The sequence below is a fragment of the Lethenteron reissneri genome, chromosome 14, assembly GCF_015708825.2.
Source record: "Lethenteron reissneri isolate LAM-NWPU_2019-01 chromosome 14, ASM1570882v1, whole genome shotgun sequence".
Lineage (NCBI taxonomy): Eukaryota > Metazoa > Chordata > Hyperoartia > Petromyzontiformes > Petromyzontidae > Lethenteron > Lethenteron reissneri.
In genome coordinates this window covers 14,109,901-14,131,419 of record NC_083792.1, presented here as the reverse complement: position 1 = coordinate 14,131,419, position 21,519 = coordinate 14,109,901, and the positions used below count along the sequence as shown (strand labels likewise).

The 21,519-nt window shown below is 49.4% G+C and overlaps 1 protein-coding gene across 2 annotated transcripts in view; it reads right to left on the bottom strand.

Moving 5' to 3' along the window:
- The window catches only part of LOC133342443 (protein jagged-1b-like), a 120,260-nt gene extending 100,674 nt beyond the window's left edge, over positions 1-19,586 (bottom strand). For both annotated transcript variants that reach the window (XM_061551634.1, XM_061551635.1), the window contains exons 1-2: positions 19,148-19,586; positions 17,908-18,222 (exon numbers count right to left, since the gene is read on the bottom strand). In XM_061551634.1, the coding sequence (XP_061407618.1) occupies positions 17,908-18,222; positions 19,148-19,222 (390 nt within the window). In that variant the 5' untranslated portion in view covers positions 19,223-19,586. The remainder of the gene's footprint in view (positions 1-17,907; positions 18,223-19,147) is intronic.
- Positions 19,587-21,519: the final 1,933 nt, after the last annotated feature.

Sequence of the window (21,519 nt, the reverse complement as noted above, 5' to 3'; positions counted from 1 at the left end):
GAGCGCACCTCCGCGTATTCTGTGAGCGTCAATGTCACAACTATTCCTCTGTACCCACACTCATCCCTTCATATCCTGCGGTCCCTCTTGCACCATACATTTTATGTTGATGGTCTCTCTCATCGATTGAATAGAGGATATATATATATATATACTCATCATCATGATCATCACTGGCCATGATCAATCCACTGCTAAATTAAGGTCTCCCAAAGCCGTCGCTACATCCCACGATCATGTGGTGGCAAGATGTTCACTACCTCGCCTGGTATGCAGGAGGTCGTGGGTTTAATCCCGACCCTGACGGCTGTATATTTGGAGTTTGCATGTTCTCCCCATGGTCGTGTCGATTTTTATCCGGGTCATCCGGTTTTCCCTCCATATTTGGAAATACGCGTTTATAGTATCTGGCTGCTATAAATGTCCACGTGATAAGCCACTTCGTCGAGCTAGCATTTGTCGCCAGGTCGCTTCTCAAATCGAGCTACATAGCTCAGTGGACCTAACCTGGTAAGATAAAAAAAATAATAGTTTAGTTTTTAGTAATAGTCCACCTAGTGTCCGCACACGAGCTGATTCATCATTCTCTTCAGTGGACGGCTTCTCAGATGCATTCATTCCTTGATGATTTGTCTTGACCATCGGCCATCATCCCTATGAGTGGCATGCCCTGTCCAATCCCACTTACTTGTATTACTAATTTGAATTTCAATTTATTTTTTCAAATTAAAAGTATTACGGGGATTACAATTAAAAGCATATAACTGCAATCAACATTTAACTTTCTGCATAGATAAGAAGGCTTTAATGTCTACAAAAATGCGTACAAATACTACATAAGTGAAATAATGTCAGTTGTGATACACTGTTGTTTCACCTTACGAAGAGGGAAAAAAGCCAGTAATGCAACGCCGAACAACCGATGCAAACGTTCCACATTTAAATACAATCCTCACATCAACCACTCCTCTCCACCCCCACCACAAAGACAACAACAAAAAAACAAGAAGAAAAACTGGTCATCGGTGCTCACACATGAGCGGAGATGCAGTGGGTGGTAGATAATGCAATTAAATGCCTCGCTGAACAAAGCAACACCTGCCACGAAGCTGAAATTCGCACTCTGGGGGTAATCTATTGGCAGCCATTACGCTGCCGTGTCCTTGAATAGAACGGCCCTCCTCTCTCTCTCTGTGTTTTGGTGGTGGATCAAGCATTTTGTTCTCTCCGATTGAGGGCCAATCGCGGTAGCTGCCGACTTTCCAGCTCGTACACGTGCACCACACAGCTACAAATTGCCCGCAGGAAATGTTTTTTTCTTCCTCTCCTTTTTTTGCCCTGCTTGGAATTATCCCCCCGACAATTAAGAGCGCTGCAAGTACTTGGCCATTTTTAGTTCCCGCAGAATTGTTCTGTGTGAGCGTAATCCTTGTGTTCGGTTGGATATCATCGCGATTCATCTCCAATGTTGCACATACAGAGACACTGGAGCACGCAGGGGGAGCTATCGTTTGTACGGCGGAAACTTGTGATATGGCGGTTGCTTCACGTAAAGTCGTAAAAGCACTTGGTTTTTGAAAGTCCAATTATTGACAAGCGCAGTGATAATTAAGAGCACGATGTGAGTCCAATGCACATTGCCATAATTTTGACGTTACTCAGTAATTATATATTTCAGGACTCTGGCAACCCACTGCTGGATGAAGGCCTCCCATCATTCAGCTCGGTGGTGAGTTGAGGTAGAGGGGGAGGGGCCAAGCTGGTGAAGCTGTCACTTGCCACTGATATTAGCTGTGACCAATAATACAACTCAACTTGCTGGATGAGGTGCACAGATATTTCTTGAATCATCGATGCATCTTTCCACCTCTCGCGCAAACATATTTATAATTGTTATGCAAGCACAACTAAATAATCGACTGAATATGTCGCGAAGAATGTATTTCTTAGAAAACAAATGTGATGTGTATGCATTGTGTGAAATGGTATTTGCCCTTGCATAACATTTTCAAAGAGAGAAAAGGAAAACGTCGAATTGCAACCTACCAAAATACGTATCGGTTTACATTCGAGTCCGTGACAGGTGTGAAGTAGATGCAGAAATGAAGTATGAATGTGGGTGGTGACAGTAGAGGGTGAATTCCTTGTCTGGTGTGACCGTCAGGCATAGTCTATCTTGGTCCATCATCAATAACTGTGTGCATGTGGAAATTAAATACATTATTATACAACGTTGTTTTAGGGTAAGCCCGCTGAGATTCAACGGTTCTGATAAAGAAAATAGGGAATTGTAACCATGATCTCGGTGTATTAAATAAATTAATTAAAAGTGTATCTCGGAACCTCACCCTCCACGTACCCAAACCCTGTAAGAACCTCCTGACCCCAATACAGATTTCTTATTCGTTGGACAGTTTTTAAACGGGGCTTCAATCCTATTCCGGTTTATTATAAATTATAGAATGGATAAGCACTGTCAGGGGCGGTAATAAAAATGTGTAACCTTCATCTCATGAGCTTTCAGATTACTTCTCATTCATTAAAATCGGTTGATATCCCTGAACAAACATACATGCATAGAAAGTAAAAATTATCTGCTTGTTATGCAGATAAGCATGCAGCAGCAGCAGGGAACAAACGATGAATCATCTGGAATGTGATGCTCTATTATACAGAATTGTACATCTCCAGACCTCAAAGCATCGACCCACCAGCCCTGTGATCTGCATATCCCAATTTACACGTACATTTAGTGCGTTTCACAACGTGTATTGGCACTGATTCGTATTCAATGAAATGTTAGCTGTTGTTTTATCTTTAAAGAATGAGGATGCAAAGCCTTGTAGGTTTCATAACAAATGCCCGAAACTAAACAATAAACTAACCCTCAATGAGCTGTATAACTCTTTTTCAGTAGTGACCTGGCTACAAATGATAGCTCAACGAAGTGGCTTATCACGTGCAACATTTATAGAGGGAAAAACCGGAGGACCCGGAGCAAAATCCATGCAACCACGGGGAGAGCATGCAAACTCGAAATCTACAACAGGCGTCAGTGTCGGGATCGAACCCACGACTGGGGTAGTCGACATCGAGCCACGTGCTATGTTTGGACTCTGATCGGCACCCAGGAGCCGGGTTTAACTTTTAATGTTTGGCAAGGAAGCTTGGGATTTCCCGTTGTGGCATTTGAAACGATGGTGCAAGTTTTGTTTTTTATCCCTCCACGCTTCCACCTCTGTCCATCCAGCAGTAGCAATGATGACACCACAGTTGTCAGGGTAAAGTGTGGGTACTCCCACCTCTTCCAGGATATCCCGCCAGCTTGCAAGAGTAGACCAAAACACCCTCTAGAGTGACTCTCCTGAGGTGCCTTCAGTGGAAACCCTTCTGCCAGCAGTGGCACAAGGTAGCAATTGCATGGCTACACCTTTACCGCCTTTTACGAAAGCTTGGGAGTGACTTGGCCAGGATTTTGACGATATGTAGGCAACAATCACATCGATTGTTACACTCATGACAGATGCGTCAAATCACGCGGGTGATATTTCAGTGTAAATGTTTTGAAAATGACATGTAAATTACATGTACAAATGCTAATGTGTGTAAATCCAAATTAACTATTTACTTGCAACTTAAATATTCCAGGAAAGTGGGTATTAGACTTAAACGTGCGTGACTAGAGGATCGTAATGGCAACAGCTCTGATAAGTTTATCTCAGACTTCCTGTGGACATGCAGCAGAAAGCTTTATATAATTTGGTGTGATTTAAATTACGGGAATCACGCATGAATAACAATGATGATTGAGCCATTGTCAAATGACTGATGAAGGCCTCGCCCCACTGTGTCAGTCCCTGGGGGTTGTTTGACCATACTTCCCCGCACTAGTCAGTGTAGGTTTGCGAAAGGGAGTGCCCAGGATATTACTCGCTACTCGTGTTAGCCGTGGCCGGGAATCGAACTCGTTGGGTTTATAACGCAGTGTGCTAATCATTTTGACACTGCTCCTCCGATCGCACATCAAGTCCGTCGAAATAACAAAAATTACGAGAGGAAAATAACAGAGACAAAGATTCCCTATATAGCATACAGAGGTTATTGGGCAAGTGATGTTAGCGAGCACCTATTAAGGCCAGCACAACGCACAAGGGGGTGATGTGGCCATTACTACTTCTGGCCGCCTTTGTCTACCCAGTGATGTTTACACACCGCACCAGGTACTCATTTGAGCCTGAGTTTACCTAGGGGAGACCCAGGACGGGTCCAGATTATTGTCACTGGTGTTGGCCGCGAGCAGGAATCAAGCTCAGGTCGCCGGGTCCGTAGCGCAGAGCGTTAACCACGACACGACCGCTCTCCACACACACAAAGACAAAACAAAGACACTACACACCACACCACACAGACACAAATGCGGCGCTGCGTCTCCTTCTTCGTATTCGCCAGAGACCAATACTGGCGAACAAGTAGCAGTTTGTGAGTGGAGCATGCTGCAAACACGTGTGTTCCTCGAGGTGTGCCACCCACAAAGCCAACAGTGCCCACCGCGCGGTCGGTCGCCTAATTACCGCCAGCTGTCCCATCTCCGCAAAAAAAACCTCAAATCGGCACTTGCACCTGCATAATGCACAATCAGTAGACGGCAATTATGTCCCCATGGTCCGTTCCTGACTCCCGCGGTTGCTGCTGAAAAAGGAGAGAGTGTTTATGAGGTGTAACTCTAGAATCTGAGAATTGCCAGGAGACTCACGGCGAAACCTGAAAGCATTAACTGCAATTTGCTGGCGGGAAATTTTTAGATGTTTTTTCTCTCCCGACATTATTACCTTTTGTGCTGCACGTGCAGTGGATTCAGCAGGGGCTGGCTACACGTCGCTGTGTTTTTGAAGCGCAGTTTATAAAACAGCCTGCAGACGTGTCACCAAATGCATTAGAATTTGGACAATGTGAAAATCCTGGCATATGGTTTTCAAAGAAGAATAACCCCCGTAAAGTTATACATATTTGATATCCAAGCAGGAGTTCGATTATGAGCGAGTCCCAATGCGTCCGGCGCCAAAAAAAGACAGGTGTGATTGATGATAATATAAAAATTCGTCGTATCGCAGTATGACTAATTTCTTCTTCATCTCTGCGTGCTGAGAACATCCCCGCTTCTCTCTGAGCGAATACAATCCACAAAGGTTCCGGTGGGTGGTTATTTTCGCGGCAGAAAAAAAATCAAGCCTGCGCAGGGCACCCATGCAATGATGAGCAGCATGTGGGACCGACCAACGCCGTGGTATTTCGGGGCCTGGACGTAAGACTCGCGCTCGCGAGGGCCGTGAGTGCGGCGGAGGAGTGGCGGCCGTTGTAGTTCTGGAGCACTGCTCTCTGCGAGAAAGCAGAAGCGTCGCGTAAATTTGAATTGGATGTCCTGGGATGTGTTCACTGTATACACCTGGGCTTGGCATGCACGCTTTTGGGGGGGTGGAGGGGGGAAGTGCCTGTTTCATCTCCTGCATTAAACACCAGATTTCTCACATCCTGGAGGTGGCAGGAAGTTGTTTGTGTGTGTGCTGCCGACATGGTTACTTATTGTCTATCGGCGTTTGATTCCTAGCGACGGCGAGCATCATCATCAGTCTCATAAAAGGATAGTCCACGTTACTTGCAGTACAGTGGACATGTCATTTTGAAAAACACTTCTTTGATGAGATTTTTTTTGACGGATGTCCGGAAGACTTAAGACAGGAATTTATCTTCCACACCCAAACTAAAGAATACGGGAAAATAGTTACCCTATTTACAGCATAAAGACAAAACAATAGCACAATGGCACCGAAGAAGCAACGTTTTTTTTGTATGTCAATCAAAACTCTGGCCCATAGTCCCTTCGTGAAAAAAAGAAATGCCTTTTTTTTCCTTGAAAGCATCCGCATTTGTCAAACCCTTTATTCTTTGAATCCAGCCACCCACACCTCCATTCCTGCCTCCTCCCTCCCCCTCTCCCTTGTAAAGTCCTCCCTCATCACCCATCATGCCACCCCAAAGGAAATGGCCGTTTTGGCACACCATCTTAGTGTGATGAGCCAACATTTCTAAACGTTTACAATGCTAACCTGAAAGATTATATACACAATTGAATAAATAAATTAACAAATTACGCAATTTGTACAGGGATTTTATGCTCGCAACCTGATGCCTAACATAATGTATTACCATTATCGTCATCATCAGCAGCAGCAGCAACAGCCCTTTGTCAATAAACTGCTGCATGAAGAAGGCCTCCCCACGACGCCTTTTCTGTGGTGGGGGTTGTTTATACTTCACCACGCTGGTCAGTCCAGGTTGGTGAAGAAAGATCCCAGGACTGATTCAGATATACTCACCAATGATCATACTATATCATCACCTTATCACTTACAACAAAACATTAACTTGTATTGATCCAGAAAGAGCCTTGTTGAGAAGAATTTTAGGAGGGTCTTGCCTGGGATGTTTGACCAATTCCATATTCAGTATTGTTATGTGTTGCCAGGAAAACAAAACATCTCAGTGGTTACAACGTAATAAAAAAATTCAGCAGGGAGCTGTTTGTCATTGATGGGTCTATCTCAGGCACGTGGGGAGCGGTGGTGCAGCGATTAGCGCGCTGCGCTCCGAACCCGGCGATCCGGCTTCGATTACCGCTCACTGTCAACACCAGTGACGATTATCTCAAATGGTCCTGGGCCTCCCCTAGGTTGACTCAGTCTCAAATGGTGCGGTGTGTAAACATCACCACTAGGGAGACAAAGGCAGGTCAGGTATGGTGCTAGCCAACCCACCGCTCTGTATGCCGTGACGGCCTTCATAAGTGCTCACCAACAGCGCTTGCTGCTACAGTCTGTTGAGGCTATACATATCATCTTTGTCTTGTTCTTTCTCAGGAATAAAGAGCACCCCGACCATCATTGGTTGCAATTGCATTTTTGTTTTGTCAACTAATATGGTGGTTCTTGCATCTGCTCCAAATTGTCATTGTTTATTACTCTGCATTCAGTCGTGAGGCTCACTTTAGTTGGGCCTTACAATCGGAGGACATTACAAGGGACCGATTGTAAGCAGTGGTTTTTCTTGTTCAATTTGCATCTTTCACGAACCATGGCACTATTCTGAAAAAAAACATATTTTTCTGTTGTGGTGCTAAATATCATAGTTTGACAAATTACATTTGAACGTGATAAGTTACATATATATATATGTACACACAATGGTGTGTAGGTGGGGTCCTGATGTTGAGTGGTTGTGGTTAACCATCACAACTGTGAAAAATAGTTGTATAGCTCATCAGATTCCCCCCGTGTGAATACATATTCTGATTCTGAAAAGAAATGTGATTTGCAACTTGCATTTTCCCCACCACTCTGTCAACATTTTAAGATACATTTTCAGCATGATTGCCTTTATTAATTTTATGACTAAATGATGGCAATGGCGGTCATTATCATCATCGTCGTCATTAAATTAAATTTTATACGAGCATCTTTTAGATAAATTGTGACCTTCCAATCATCATTGTTTAAGCAGCACCACTGAGCTAAATTAATCATCTTTCATTAATGGCAAACATAACCCTTCTCTTTAAACAGCGCCTAGATGAATTCACAATCACCGTCAACCATCTTTGCGAACAAAATAAACGAACGACAAACGTGTGCCTTCGACATCCCAAACCGCCAAAGAGAAAGAGAGGAGCGTTTTTTTTATGTTTACCAAAACAATTCAAGTAGCAAAGGAAAAGAAAGGCACCTGCCATCGTATTTTAATTCTCCCAGGGAGAACTCCCACCACCTGACGATGCCTGCAGCAGCACAACCACCGCCTGACGATGCCTGCAGCAGCAGCACGACCACCGCCTGACGATGCCTGCAGCAGTAGCACAACCACCGCCTGACGATGCCTGCAGCAGCAGCACAACCACCACCTGATAATGCCTGCAGCAGCAGCAGCAGCACAACCACCACCTGATGATGCCTGCAGCAGCAGCACAACCACCGCCTGACGATGCCTGCAGCAGCAGCAGCAGCAGCACAACCACCACCTGATGATGCATGCAGCAGCACAACCACCGCCTGACGATGCCTGCAGCAGCAGCACAACCACCACCTGATGATGCCTGCAGCAGCAGCAGCACAACCACCACCTGATGATGCCTGCAGCAGCAGCACAACCACCGCCTGACGATGCCTGCAGCAGCAGCAGCACAACCACCACCTGATGATGCCTGCAGCAGCAGCACAACCACCGCCTGACGATGCCTGCAGCAGCAGCAGCACAACCACCACCTGATGATGCCTGCAGCAGTAGCAGCACAACCACCACCTGATGATGCCTGCAGCAGCAGCAGCACAACCACCACCTGATGATGCCTGCAGCAGTAGCAGCACAACCACCACCTGATGATGCCTGCAGCAGTAGCAGCACAACCACCACCTGATAATGCCTGCAGCAGCAGCAGCACAACCACCACCTGATGATGCCTGCAGCAGTAGCAGCACAACCACCACCTGATAATGCCTGCAGCAGCAGCAGCACAACCACCACCTGATGATGCCTGCAGCAGCAGCACAACCACCGCCTGACGATGCCTGCAGCAGCAGCACAACCACCGCCTGACGATGCCTGCAGCAGCAGCAGCACAACCACCGCCTGATGATGCCTGCAGCAGCAGCACAACCACCACCTGACAATGCCTGCAGCAGCAGCAGCAGCAGCACAACCACCGCCTGACGATGCCTGCAGCAGCAGCACAACCACCACCTGCAGCAGTAGCAGCAGCACGACCACCGCCGTCTCCACTGCTACGACTGCGCCACGCATCCTTGCGAACGCTCAAGGAGCCATAAGCCCTCGCCGCTAATTGCAGAGCCACGAAGCTCTCTGAGCTGCTGTCGCCACGGAGACGAGCGCGGATCCCTCGTCTCCAAGGCGCCGCGCTCAGGGGACCGCAAGGGAGAAAGATCCACGGGGGAGGGGAGGCGATGGTGGTGGTGGTGATGAGGCGTGGAGTGAGGCTGGCTGGGCATTGCACCTTCTCTGCACTCTGTATTTCCAGGCCAAACTGTATTAATTATTACTGTATTAATTATTACTGTGTCACTATCGTTTTCTCCCAAATATCAACACCCCCATCCCTCCCATTTTTTGTTCATATCATTGATTGCTCACATACGGATTTGCCACCTATAATAGAAATCTTATTTTTGCCAACTATATTATATAATCTCTTCCTCATCCACCTATACTTTTCATCTCTTCCTCGTCTACCTATGGAACTATAGAACTGAGTCTGTACTCTCTCTGGGGGGGCATGCAAAGCATTGGCAATGTGCAAACAAGGGGTTAAACTACAGTGTAGCACAGCTGTAGAATACTGTATCACGTGTGGTTATTTCTAGATAATTGTCATCTCTGCTTCAGTATGATGGCATAATTAAACTGAACTTATCACCAATCATGTCAAAATCACCATGATCATAGTCATTTATCAAGCTCTGTGGTCAGCACATTCCAATGTCCGCATATATTGAGTGTGTTTTGCATAGAGTATTGCCCATTATATAGCACTGATTGGTAGACAATGACATTTGAACTGTTTGACCTTTAAAGAATGGGGCTGCACTGCCTTGGGTCTCATAACACATGCCCTATACTAAACTATAAACGGAACAAATATTTTATTATTTATTTTACCAGGTAAAGCCCACTCAGCTATTGGCCTCTTTTACGGAAGCGACCTGGCATCAAATGTGAGCTCAACAAAGTGTCTTATCACGTGGACATTTATAGCGCTATAGAACAACGAATTTACTATCATTAGTAAGAGTCTATTTTAGCTTTTAGAAAACCCATTGAACTGTGAACCTACCACAGGCGTGACATAGCATACGTATATGTCATAATAATGAATGAAAACAGTTAAAATACTACACTGCATAATCGTGTGACATACACACAACATAATGTAAGAGTCACAATAATGCAAATTACTGCACTGCATAGTACGTGCAGTACATGGTGTAGGAATGTGTAGTACACGTGCACACTCCCTTATAAGTGCATAGTGTGGAGCACACGCAGCATTAGGCATACACACTCATACAGCACACGAGGCACATGTGTGCGGTATGTCAGACGACATGTGAGAGACGTGATCAAGATTGGTGGATTAACTGTCGATGAGGTTAAATGTACGAGGTGGTCCGGAGGTCTTGTGACCCCCATTTAAGTCTCAAACACTTAATCTCTGGATACCAGTGTGTGTGAAAACATAAATTAATACGCAAATGAAATTGTTTTTGGGGGTCAATTAATTTGGGGGTCACAAGACATCTGGCCCGCCCTGTACATCTTCATACCGATCCTGGAATTGCCATTTGGATTTGAAATAAAGCGCCCATCCCCCAATACCCCCACCCCGCCCATAACCTGCCCTTCTGAATGATCTCACCTGATCTTTATTGGCGCACGCTTTACAACCCGCTTCGGCACGCTTCGGCACGCTTCGGCAATTCCTTGTAAAAATTATGGTTACGAACGGCGCCAGACAACATAACCGGTGGTTCAGTGGCGAGTTTTGTAAGGGTGCTGACCAGTTCTCAATTCTCATATAGTTGCGTATGCAGTTATTAGTTACATATTACATAGATTATCTTCATACTGTGTCACTGTCAATGGATGCTTTAAGACCAAAACGAAGTCCAAGGAGAGGACAAGTCATGCCAAACTCTCCTTTGCAACGCATTAACAATAAGACAACACCTGGGATATGAAAAATTATCATCCAGATTTGGCCCTGATACGGCACAAAATTGCTTACTCTCGGCATGGCACTGAATGTAACTTTTTAACCACACAAAAAAATCCGTGCTTATCCACACCACTCTTTGATTATCCTTTAAAACGCCACTCTTCTCTGATGCTTGTAGTCATTAACGGGACCAATAATTCCGGCCACTTTCAAACACGTGGCATGTATTATTTTAAAGCGAGTCAAATTACAATCCCCCCCACTCCCCCCTGTTCCGAACGGCTTCCACATTCGCGTTATAAATGCTGGGCAAATAATGAAATAAGTGGTAACTAAATAAATAAACCCCGGCTCATCACGCGCTCACGAACACGTGCTCACGTGTGCATGGTTTGAGCGATCTCTTCCACACCCCCGGTTGCTGTGACTGTACGCTATTTCATTTCTATAACGACAGGAGTGTTGGTACCTCCTGTTTCGCGACCACTCCTGGCCTCGTTTATTCAAAGACGATCTCAGGAGCAAGTTGGAAATTCACCACACCGCCCTATTACACCATGAATTCACAGTCACCCACCCACGCCAAAACTTTCGAGAAACAGCTTCGATTGCGACAACCGTGGATCACGCAGACATCGACTCAATAGAAGCCTGCTGACAAAGGTGCAACACAAAGATAAAGGCGCAGTCCTGATATTACTTGCTCACACAACAGTTACTGCTGGTGGAAGGGCCTTACAATTACCCTCTTACAGGGCCACTGAATAATAGGGTATTTGCTAATATGTTCACAGGGGGGCAGATATCTTGGAAGAGAGTACCCACACTTTACCCCACCACACACGCCTGCGGTGTGCCCACTCACACTTCTGCGTTGACAGGTGGTGGCATTTCAGGCACCTTTCCGTTATTTCAACTGCCGCGCCAGGAGGAGAATTCTACCGGCGACCTTGGCAATGCATCACCATTTACAGCCACAGCAGCAACCCTCGGCTGGGAATTGCCACTCAATGCCTCTTCTTTCACACCTCGTCGTGGCTGGCAAAATCCAACAACTAAGCGGGTTTCTCTGAAAGCTTGCAATGGTGATCCATCCTCAAGGTAGTACTGCGTGAATGGAAGTTGTGTACCGATACATGTCAGAGGCTGTGAAGGCAGAAAATGGCGATAGATGGCTGGGAAGTTAATTACGCCAAAGAAAGGCTGATGTTTTATTCTCCACTATTATTTTTCTGCTGGTGGGTTCCATGCAAAGGGTTATTCAATTCCAGGTTCGATTTTTGCGAGATATATAAAGCCTCTTCTTCGGAGTGTTTCTGTACACGAATTACTGCTATGCATAGTGCACATGGCATACATACATACAAACAACCTTCCCACTCATTTCTTATTCAAAAGTATGTACTGTATTGGCATAGCAGTATAGCGGGCGTAACAAGGTGGAACGTTGACTGTGTTTCTGGTGGTGGGAGGGGGTGGAGGCGTTGTGAGCACGATAGAACTCGATGCTGTGGCACGTGTAGTACATGATGTGCAGACCTTTTGTCAAAATCCACTGCTGGATGAGGGCCTCCCCACGCCATGCGGGTCGTAGCGGGGGGGGGGAGGACTATGTGAGTCTACTTCACCGCGCTGCTGGTTGCGCCACTCCCCTATAAGAAGACCTGTCACGCATCATGGTTATGGGGCGCGACCACTACTGGACGAGTCGCACAAAACGTTTCGGAGGGATGGCCCCTGGTCTTTGTCGAGAGACCCCCACCACCTTGGATAATATTTCAATGGCAAACCGTGGGCCTGCCTTCCCACCCACACACACACGCGCTTGAAGGGAAGTATCAGAGCTATCTCAACAAAACTACAGAGGCACGTGATTGATGCCAGGGCAAAAACCCCTTCCCTCCCAGAGAAACAAGGACAAAGATCACCCACATGGTGTGAACAGACTGTTGGGGCAAGTGCTGTTTGTGAGCACCCATTAAGGCCGGCACGGCACATGAAGAGGGTTGGGTGGCCAGCGCTACGCCAGACCGCCTTTGTCTCCCCAGTGGCGATGTATATACACCGTACGAGGTACTCCGTTGAGGCTGAGTCCACCTAGCAGAGGCCCAGTTAAGATAATCGTCATTGGTGGTGATAGCCGTGAGCAGGAATCGAACTGGGGTCGCCAGGTTCGTAGCGTTTGTGCAGGCACAAGCATCATCCACAGTAGCCAAAGTCGCTAATTAATACGTCCATCAGATGAACATCTCCAATGGACGAGGCGAGGGGGTACCCTGAGCACGTTCGACAGCGGTTGTCCTATCGATAGGATTAATTTAATTTTATCGACCACGGATTTGATGATGGGCCGAAGCCGACCCTCGTTCCGCATATGGACAGACAGTACTAACAACAGCAACAATGCGCATCGGTCATTTCTGCTGCCCTTGTAAGCACCAGCAGCGCGAGAAAAGCGACCACTTACGTGCTCTGTAGAAATTCTTTCGCACCGTACGTATCGTCAACCGTGATAATTATCGGAGGTTCCTACAACGTTGGCAGCTGCCAACCCGCTACACCCCCCCCCCCCCCCCCCCCACGATTTACAAAGCATTCGCAGACAATTCCTCTGCGAGCAAAAAGCGAGCGCAGCTGATGCGGCAGTCCCCCCCCCCCCCCCCGTCTCGACCCAGATCCATTCCCTGACTTTCTGTTTATTGTGCGCGAAGCCACCCACCTGTTGTTACCGCCACTGCTAACACCGCTTTCACATCATCGAGTGTTGGTTGCACTTTGCTTCGCTTGCTCCGCACACCGGTCGAGATACGCAAATTGGCACCGACGCAGCGACACGCGCACTGACACACTGACACACACGCTGATACAATGACACGCACACTGCGACACAGTGACACGCGTACTGACACACTAACACGCACGCTGATACAATGACACGCACACTGAGACAGTGACACGCACACTGACACACTGACATGCACGCTGAAAGATACAATGACACGCACATTGAGACAGTGACACGCACACTGACACACTGACACGCACGCTGATACAATGACACGCACACTGAGACAGTGACACGCACGCTGATACAATGAAACGCACGCTGATACAATGACACGCACATTGAGACAGTGACACGCACACTGACACACTGACACGCACACTGACACACTGACACACACACTGATACAATGACACGCACACTGAGACAGTGACACGCACGCTGATACAATGACACGCACGCTGATACAATGACACGCACATTGAGACAGTGACACGCACACTGACACACTGACACGCACGCTGAAAGATACAATGACACGCACATTGAGACAGTGACACGCACACGACTGATAATAGTGACATGAACACTGACACAGTGACGTACACACTGGCACACAATGATGTACACAATTGCATTAAGTGCCGCACTAAATAAAGAACACAGTGACACGCTGGCACACTCACTGAAACATAATAACACGCACATTGACACACACAATGACACACATCCATGCACGTGCGTTTATCGTGAGCGGACTACTTAATACACGTTTGCCGCATCTGGGACAAACACAACACAAACAATTGTTTATAGGCTCCCTCAATGAAACACAGACTAAACGGCCGAGACGCATTTACCCTGGCCAATTCGCGACACTGCTTTGGGCGAAAATATCAAAATTCTGGCACATTTTCGAAAAAGTATTCGCATTGGTTGACCCAAATCACGAGAAATTGACTGTCTCTGAGCCAATGCAGTAAAAACAGGAAGAAGCAACGGTAACAACCAGCCACCAACAACCCAACAACACAGTCGCAAAGTCCTAAAAGTCCTAAAAGTCCTAACAGGATCGGGATCCTCCCAGATCATGCAATAGCCCTGTCCCCTTTTATTTCGCGAGGCTGATTATTGGTTGGGTGGACGCATTGAGCGAGCACGGGGCAGACACACTTCCCCGCATCCCACTCATGATGCCCTCCCCGCTCTTGCCTGTCCTCAAAGCGCTCAGTGTAGCATAAAGAATGGGCAGACAGATGGGCGGGTATGTGGGAAGCTACTGCAATACACAGACAACGATCCCTCCCTCCCGTATAGCCTCAAGAGACTGTTGGGGCAAGTGCTGTTAGCGAGCACCTATTAAGGCCGGCACGGCACACGCGGGGGTGGGTGGCCAGCACCACGCAGGGCCGCCTTTGTCTCCCTAGTGGCGATGTTAGCACACCGCACCAGGTACTCTTTTGAGGCTGAGTCGACCTGGGGGAGGCCCAGAACCAGCTCAAATATTCGCCACTGTTAATGATCGTGAGCAGGGGTCGAACTCGGTTCGCCGGATTCGTAGCGCAACGCGCTAACCGCTGCGCCACCGCCCCTCTGCAATACACACAGACACAAGCCCCGACCGCCTTTGTCTCCCCAGTCAATGACGACCATGATATTCGTACACCGCACAAGGTGCTGTGCTCGTTTTAGGCCGAGTCAACCGAGGGTAAAACAAAAACAAAACCCCAGGACCGGTTCAGATATCACCCGCGTCCACCACTGATGGGTCAGTTGGAAATCCAACTTAGGTAGTCGGCTATCGTTCGTAAGCGCAGTGGGCCGACCACTGCGCCACCGCCCCGCAGCGTAGACACACACACACACACAGCCAGACACACACAGACGCACACACACAGACACACAGACACAGCCAGACACACACAGACGCACACACACAGACACACAGACACAGCCAGACACACACAGACGCACACACACAGACACAGCCAGACACACACAGACGCACACACACAGACACACACACACACAGCCAGACACACACAGACACACACAGACACACACAGACACACACACAGCTGCAGTGCATATCGTGGTAGATTCGGCATCAGTGCCCTGGCAACAAGGAGTGGTGATACCGTGGAAACTCTTGTGGCGCAGAGGCGCAACGCACCGGTGCCGATTTCCCAAAGGCAGAAGGGAATGAATGGATGAGCGACCCCCTTCTCAGGTGGGCTATTACATCATGGAATCGCGAAAGACGGGAATCGCTCGGCGAGGCTTTTCATACAGCTGGGGATCGTGCACGGCTGCCGATGATCACGGTGATCACGATGCTGATGATGATGACACGGTGCACTGTCTTGTGGAGCCGTGGAGCACGCAAACACCCCGTGACGCACGCTCGAGAGAGACGTCCGCTGCGGTCCACTTCGCTTCTCTCGGTGAGCAAACACAAAGATCCCCACCCCCCCGCCCCCGTATAGCCTCAACAGACTGTTGGGGCAGGCGCTGTTCGCGAGTCGCACCTATGAAGGCCGGAACGGCACACGCGGGTGCTGGGTGGCCAGCACCACGCCCGGCCGCCTTTGTCTCCCCGGTGACGATGTTTGCACACCGCGCCAGGTGCGCATTTGAGGCTGAGTCGACCTAGGGGAAGCCCCGGGACCGGTTCAGATAACCGTCACCTGTGTTTCGCCGCGGGCGGGAATCGAACTCGGCTCGCCGGCTTCGTAGCGCAGCGTCGCGCTAACAGCGTGAAGACAGAACGCACGCCACGCCGACTCGTGGTGTATCACGCTCGGCAAAGCCGCACAGCCGCGTGTCGCGATCGGCCTCGCTGTGCAGATCGCGTACGGAGAGACTGCACAGGACAACACTGTCCTGCCAAGAGGTTGATTCTCGTTTTTTCGGTCGCAAAAGGAACCGCGGCTAAAAAAAGAATGGGGGCTCTATAGGCTGGCAACACTCGCCACCGCTGCCATAATTAGGCTCTCAAATGCAATAGCCCAAAGCGGTTCCATCGGGGTAGTGTTACTGCGCTGACAGGTGCGCGCCTGTGAGTCGAGTGTGCTCGCAAAGAGGATGGATGGGAGTCGTGGGTTCATTATTCATTCTGATGGAGAGGGGGGTGCTGCTGGTGGTGGTAGGGTGGTGGAAGGAGGTAGACAAAACTGTTCGCTCGTTCGTGCGACTCATCCGCGAGTCCCGATCTTTATTTCGACTCGGGGAATATGGGGTGGTGGAGTGGGGAGGAGGCCAGCAAGTTACAACAGAGTCGAGGCAATGCATCACACCGTCGTTCCTATCGCGGTATGGGAGGGGGGGGGGTAGAAGTCATGGTATAATGAGAAGTCATGGTATAATGAGAAGTCATGGTATAGTAAGAAATCATGGTATAATGAGAAGTCATGGTATAGTGAGAAATCATGGTATAGTGAGAAATCATGGTATAGTGCCCAAAGACTCACAACAATAAAGAATACCCGTGAAGCGTGGCGTGCATCATACAGCTTGGGCAAGGTGCAAGCCAACGGGCACCACGCCCGGCCGCCTTTGTCTCTCCACTGCCGATGACGATGTTTACACACCGCGCCACGCACTCATTTATGGCCGTGACTGAGAATCGTCGTCAGGTGTCAGCGGTTCGCAGCTCAGTGCGCTAACCACTGCGCCACCGCTCCCCCCCCCCCCCCCCCCAAGCCCCACACACACGAACATACGGGCTGTGGATTGTAAAACATTGAGTGCGTTGCTGCCCTAACGCGAGTGCAACGCACATGATATCCGGTGATATTCTAATTTAAGTCTGAGTCGACCTAAGGGTGGCCCGAACCGATTCAGAGATATGCCATTGCTGGTAACATACCAGCCTCATCCGTGTAGCCGACACAGACTGCCGGGGTAAATGTTTGTTCTTGATCACCTATGAATGCTGGAACAATGCCCGAGCGCCTTTGTCTCCCCGGTGATGATGTTTACACGTCACACAAGGTACAGTACTTACTGTATACGTATGGCTCAGTTAACACACACGGAAATATTATCCCTGTGCAGCTTACATAGGCTGTTTGGGGCCAGTGCTGTTAGCGAGTACCTATTAAGGCCAGTAACTACGCTGGATCGCCTTTGTCTCCCCACGTACCCGTTTAAGGCTGAGTCGAGCTCGGGGAGAAGTCGACACAGACTGTCGGGGTAAATACATACTGTTCGCGTGCACCTACGAAGGCCGAAACGATGACCAACCTCCTTCGAAGATGCATACACATCACACAAACAACTCACTTGTGGCTCAGTCGAATCGCGTGCATAACACACGCGCACACGATCACACGCACGAACTCACCGGCCACGCGAACTTGAAGGGGATAGAGATTCGCCCTGCGCTCTCGCCCCTGACGTTGCTGCGCATGGTGAAGTTATTCCCTCCGATCACGGGGGTCGAGCCATTGCCCAGCACGCAGGGGCTGCTCTTGCTGAGCAGGATCGACGCCTGCTGGTACTGGCGCAGGCACAGCGACACGGACGTGCGGCACTGCTGCGGGCAAGGCGCGCCGGCCCGGGGCCTCTCGCGCGCGCAACATTCCCCGCTTTGGAGTTCCCCGTGTGCGTTGACGAGCGACACGAGTTGGAACTCGACGTATCCCGTGCACAGCGCCATCTGCAACGGGCACAATGAGAGAGGATGGAGATCGAGAGGGAAGAGAGACAAAGGCGGACGCGTGAGCGAATAGATTGTCTTGTAAAGACATCCCCCAGGTTGTTCACACGCGCTGTTGATATCGAATCGATAAGGTTACAGCACTGCTATATATATAAACAATACATCATTTATTATAGTTATAATTAGCAGCGTAGGCAACGCTGAGTCGGAACAATCGGGAATGCCGAAATCGTGGTAATTTATGTCGCCTAATGTCGCCCTTTAACAGGTTCCCAGGATTCTCTGACTAAAGGGTGCAATAACGCACGATCGCTGTTGCACTCTCGTGGTAGTGCCTTACGCCAATCGATCTCTCCTGCTCCAACCCTCTTAACAGCGTTCCGCTGGAGGGGAGATGGTGGGGTGGGGGGTAAATATTGCGCGTTAAAAATGAAGCTCCGATTATACTTTTGCCACCAGCGATCGTGGGGAGCGTCCACGCTCGACTCATCCATCTCATTTGACGGCGCGATGCGCAATGTGCCCGTGCGGGCATTTCTCGTCGTGTGCCTCTCGTTGCGCGAACCGACACAGCAGCCGTGCGATGTGCAGGCGAGCTCGGTGATTACTCATTTGCTACCCCCCCTCCACTAGAATTGACACAGAGAAGGAAAACATGTATCCCCAAAGCCTCTCCAACATCTTCCCACCAACAGCAATTGAACACGCGTGTTGTACATATCGGTAGACGCCGTGAGATCATGGGAAACCCTTCATGATGACTGCCGTGCAATCAACTGTTGAGAAGTCAAGGAGCGACAATAATAAACCTGCGCTGTCGCTGCGCGTGCTTCAGCCCTTCAAGCGAGCAACAGGAGCATGGCGAGCCGTGTATACACACACACACGCAACAACATTTGGCAATCAACATCCATCGCCTCACCTTTGCTAAAGACATCACGAGGAAGGCGGTGAGGATCACAGTGGCAGAGCGGCGGCGGCGTTGTCCGTAATCCATCGTCGCGGCGCGCTGCGTGGGTGTTGGTATCGCTTCGCGATTTCTTCCGTTCTTGTTGGTACGCAGGGGTTTGTCTCCTTTTAATATAATCTCTCTTTATTTGTTTTAAATGTTCTCGTCCAAAACACACACGCGCAGAGAAGCGGACGGAAATTAACGCAGTCGGGGATGGAGGCGGCTCCCTCGCAGCTGCTGGACGTCGTCAGCGCAGCCTGGCTGGACCGAGTGAATAGAAGAAGCGAACCACCACCATCATCATCGTCGTCGTCGTCGGGCGGTATTCCGAAGCGACCTCATTGAATGGTGGCGACTCGCGCAGTGTGAGCGAGCTGTCAGGGCTCGCTGTCACCACACGCGCACACCTCCCCTGCCGCCCGCCAATCTCCCTCCCACCACCAACCCCCCCCCCCTCTACCTCCCTCTTCTCCCCTCCCCCTCGCTTCACGAGCCTCCAACCCACCCCTCGCCTCCCTCCCTTCCTCCTCCCCTCCTTGCCATCACAAACACACACACACACTTCCTGCTGCTGCACGACCTCTACGCCACGGGGTTGTCATGTAATTGTAGCGTTGCCGTGTCAAGTGCCCACCACGTTCGTTGCATTCGGCGCCATGCGACTCACTGACCAGCGCGGTGAAGTATGGTCAAACAACACCACCCTTGCCATTCGCAGCTGGCGCGTTGTGGGAAGGGTTCGTCCAGCAGTGGAGTGACAAAGGGCTGTGATTTATTACTGTGATTGTTGTCCGCGTGCCTATTTAACACGTAAAAAAAGACCCCCCCCCCCCTGTGTAGCCTGAACAGACTGTTGGGGCACAAGCGCCGGCTGGGTGGCACACGAGAGGGGGTGGGGTGGCCAGCACCACGCCCGGCCGCCTTTGTCTCCCCAATGGCGATGTTTACACCCCCACCACCAAGTGGCCTGCTCATTCAAGGCTCTGTTGAATCGCACGGGACCCACCGGGGTTCTGTTATCGCTCGCCACTGGACGTCTCTTTGCTGTGACCGGTGCGCTAACCACTGCGCCACCGCTCCTCACACGCAGTTTGTGGATTGTATGTGTTTGGGTGGTTTTTTATTTATTTTAAATCACAGAAGTGACGGCGACCCTCAATGATGTAGTTGGTGCCAGGTGTCAGAATACTTAATCGCTTGGCCAATTGTCGTTATTTTGACGGGTGCTCGGTACAGTATTGCATGACATTAACTAAGTATTGCAACATCCCACTTTACAACATATGTCCACGTGGAGTTTGAATGCTGTGTCGATGCAAGGCACCTGCTTTTTTACAAAGAGCGCGTTGCTATTTTGTATACGGATAGAATATCGCCGTTCGTGGTCGATTTCTGGGGTTTAAAGGTGGAATCACATTGATTGCCGAATCACGTTGCCTTTCGCACGAATAAAAGGGGCATCATTTTTTTGCGATCAACGAATATCCACGAATATCCACGGATAATATTGGCGCGACGGCGTCGTGAACCCGTTGAACCGAGTTCAGTTCCCGGCCACGGATAAACACAACCAGTGGGGAGTTGATATCTGCAACCGGGTCTTGATCCCTCCCTTTCGCTAAATCCGCACTGACAATCGCGAAAGAAAGTATGGCCAAACAGGCCCCGTGACTGACGCGGTGGCGTGAGTGGGCTCTCATCCAGCAGTGGATTAACAAAACGGTGGTGTGGTAATAAATGACGTACCCCAACGTACCAAGCAAGCGGCAGGCGGGCGAGGTGGTGTAACTCGAGCAGGGATTGTGTCCAGCGTGGACAAAGAAGAGGAGGGGGTAATGTTTGCCTCTGGCTGGTGATTGCAGGGAACGCGGCTCAGCGTTGTGGTGCACGTCTTCCCCCTGCTGGTGACACGAGTCGCAGTGCCACGTGCGCGTGAGGGCAGGGCCCAGAGTGCCTGGTGCGATGTGTAAACGTCGTCACAAAGACTCAACTATGAACTTTAACAAAAATACATTATACGAAGTAAGGCCCACTGAGCTATATAGCTCATTTTTTTAAAGAAGCGACCTGGTCACAAATGATAGGTCAACGACCTATCATTTAGAGCAGTCAAATACTCTAAACGCGTGATGTTGATTCTAAATTTGGAGGGAAACACCGGAGGGCCCGGAGAAAAATCCACGCGACCACGGGGAGAGAGAGACACGCAAACTCCAAATACACTAGCAGCAGCAGCAGCAGGCGTCAGGGTCGGGATTGAACCCACGACCTGCATACCATGCGAGGTAGTTAACATCTCGCCACCATGGCGTCCTAGGGAGACAAAGGCGGCCGGGCGTGAT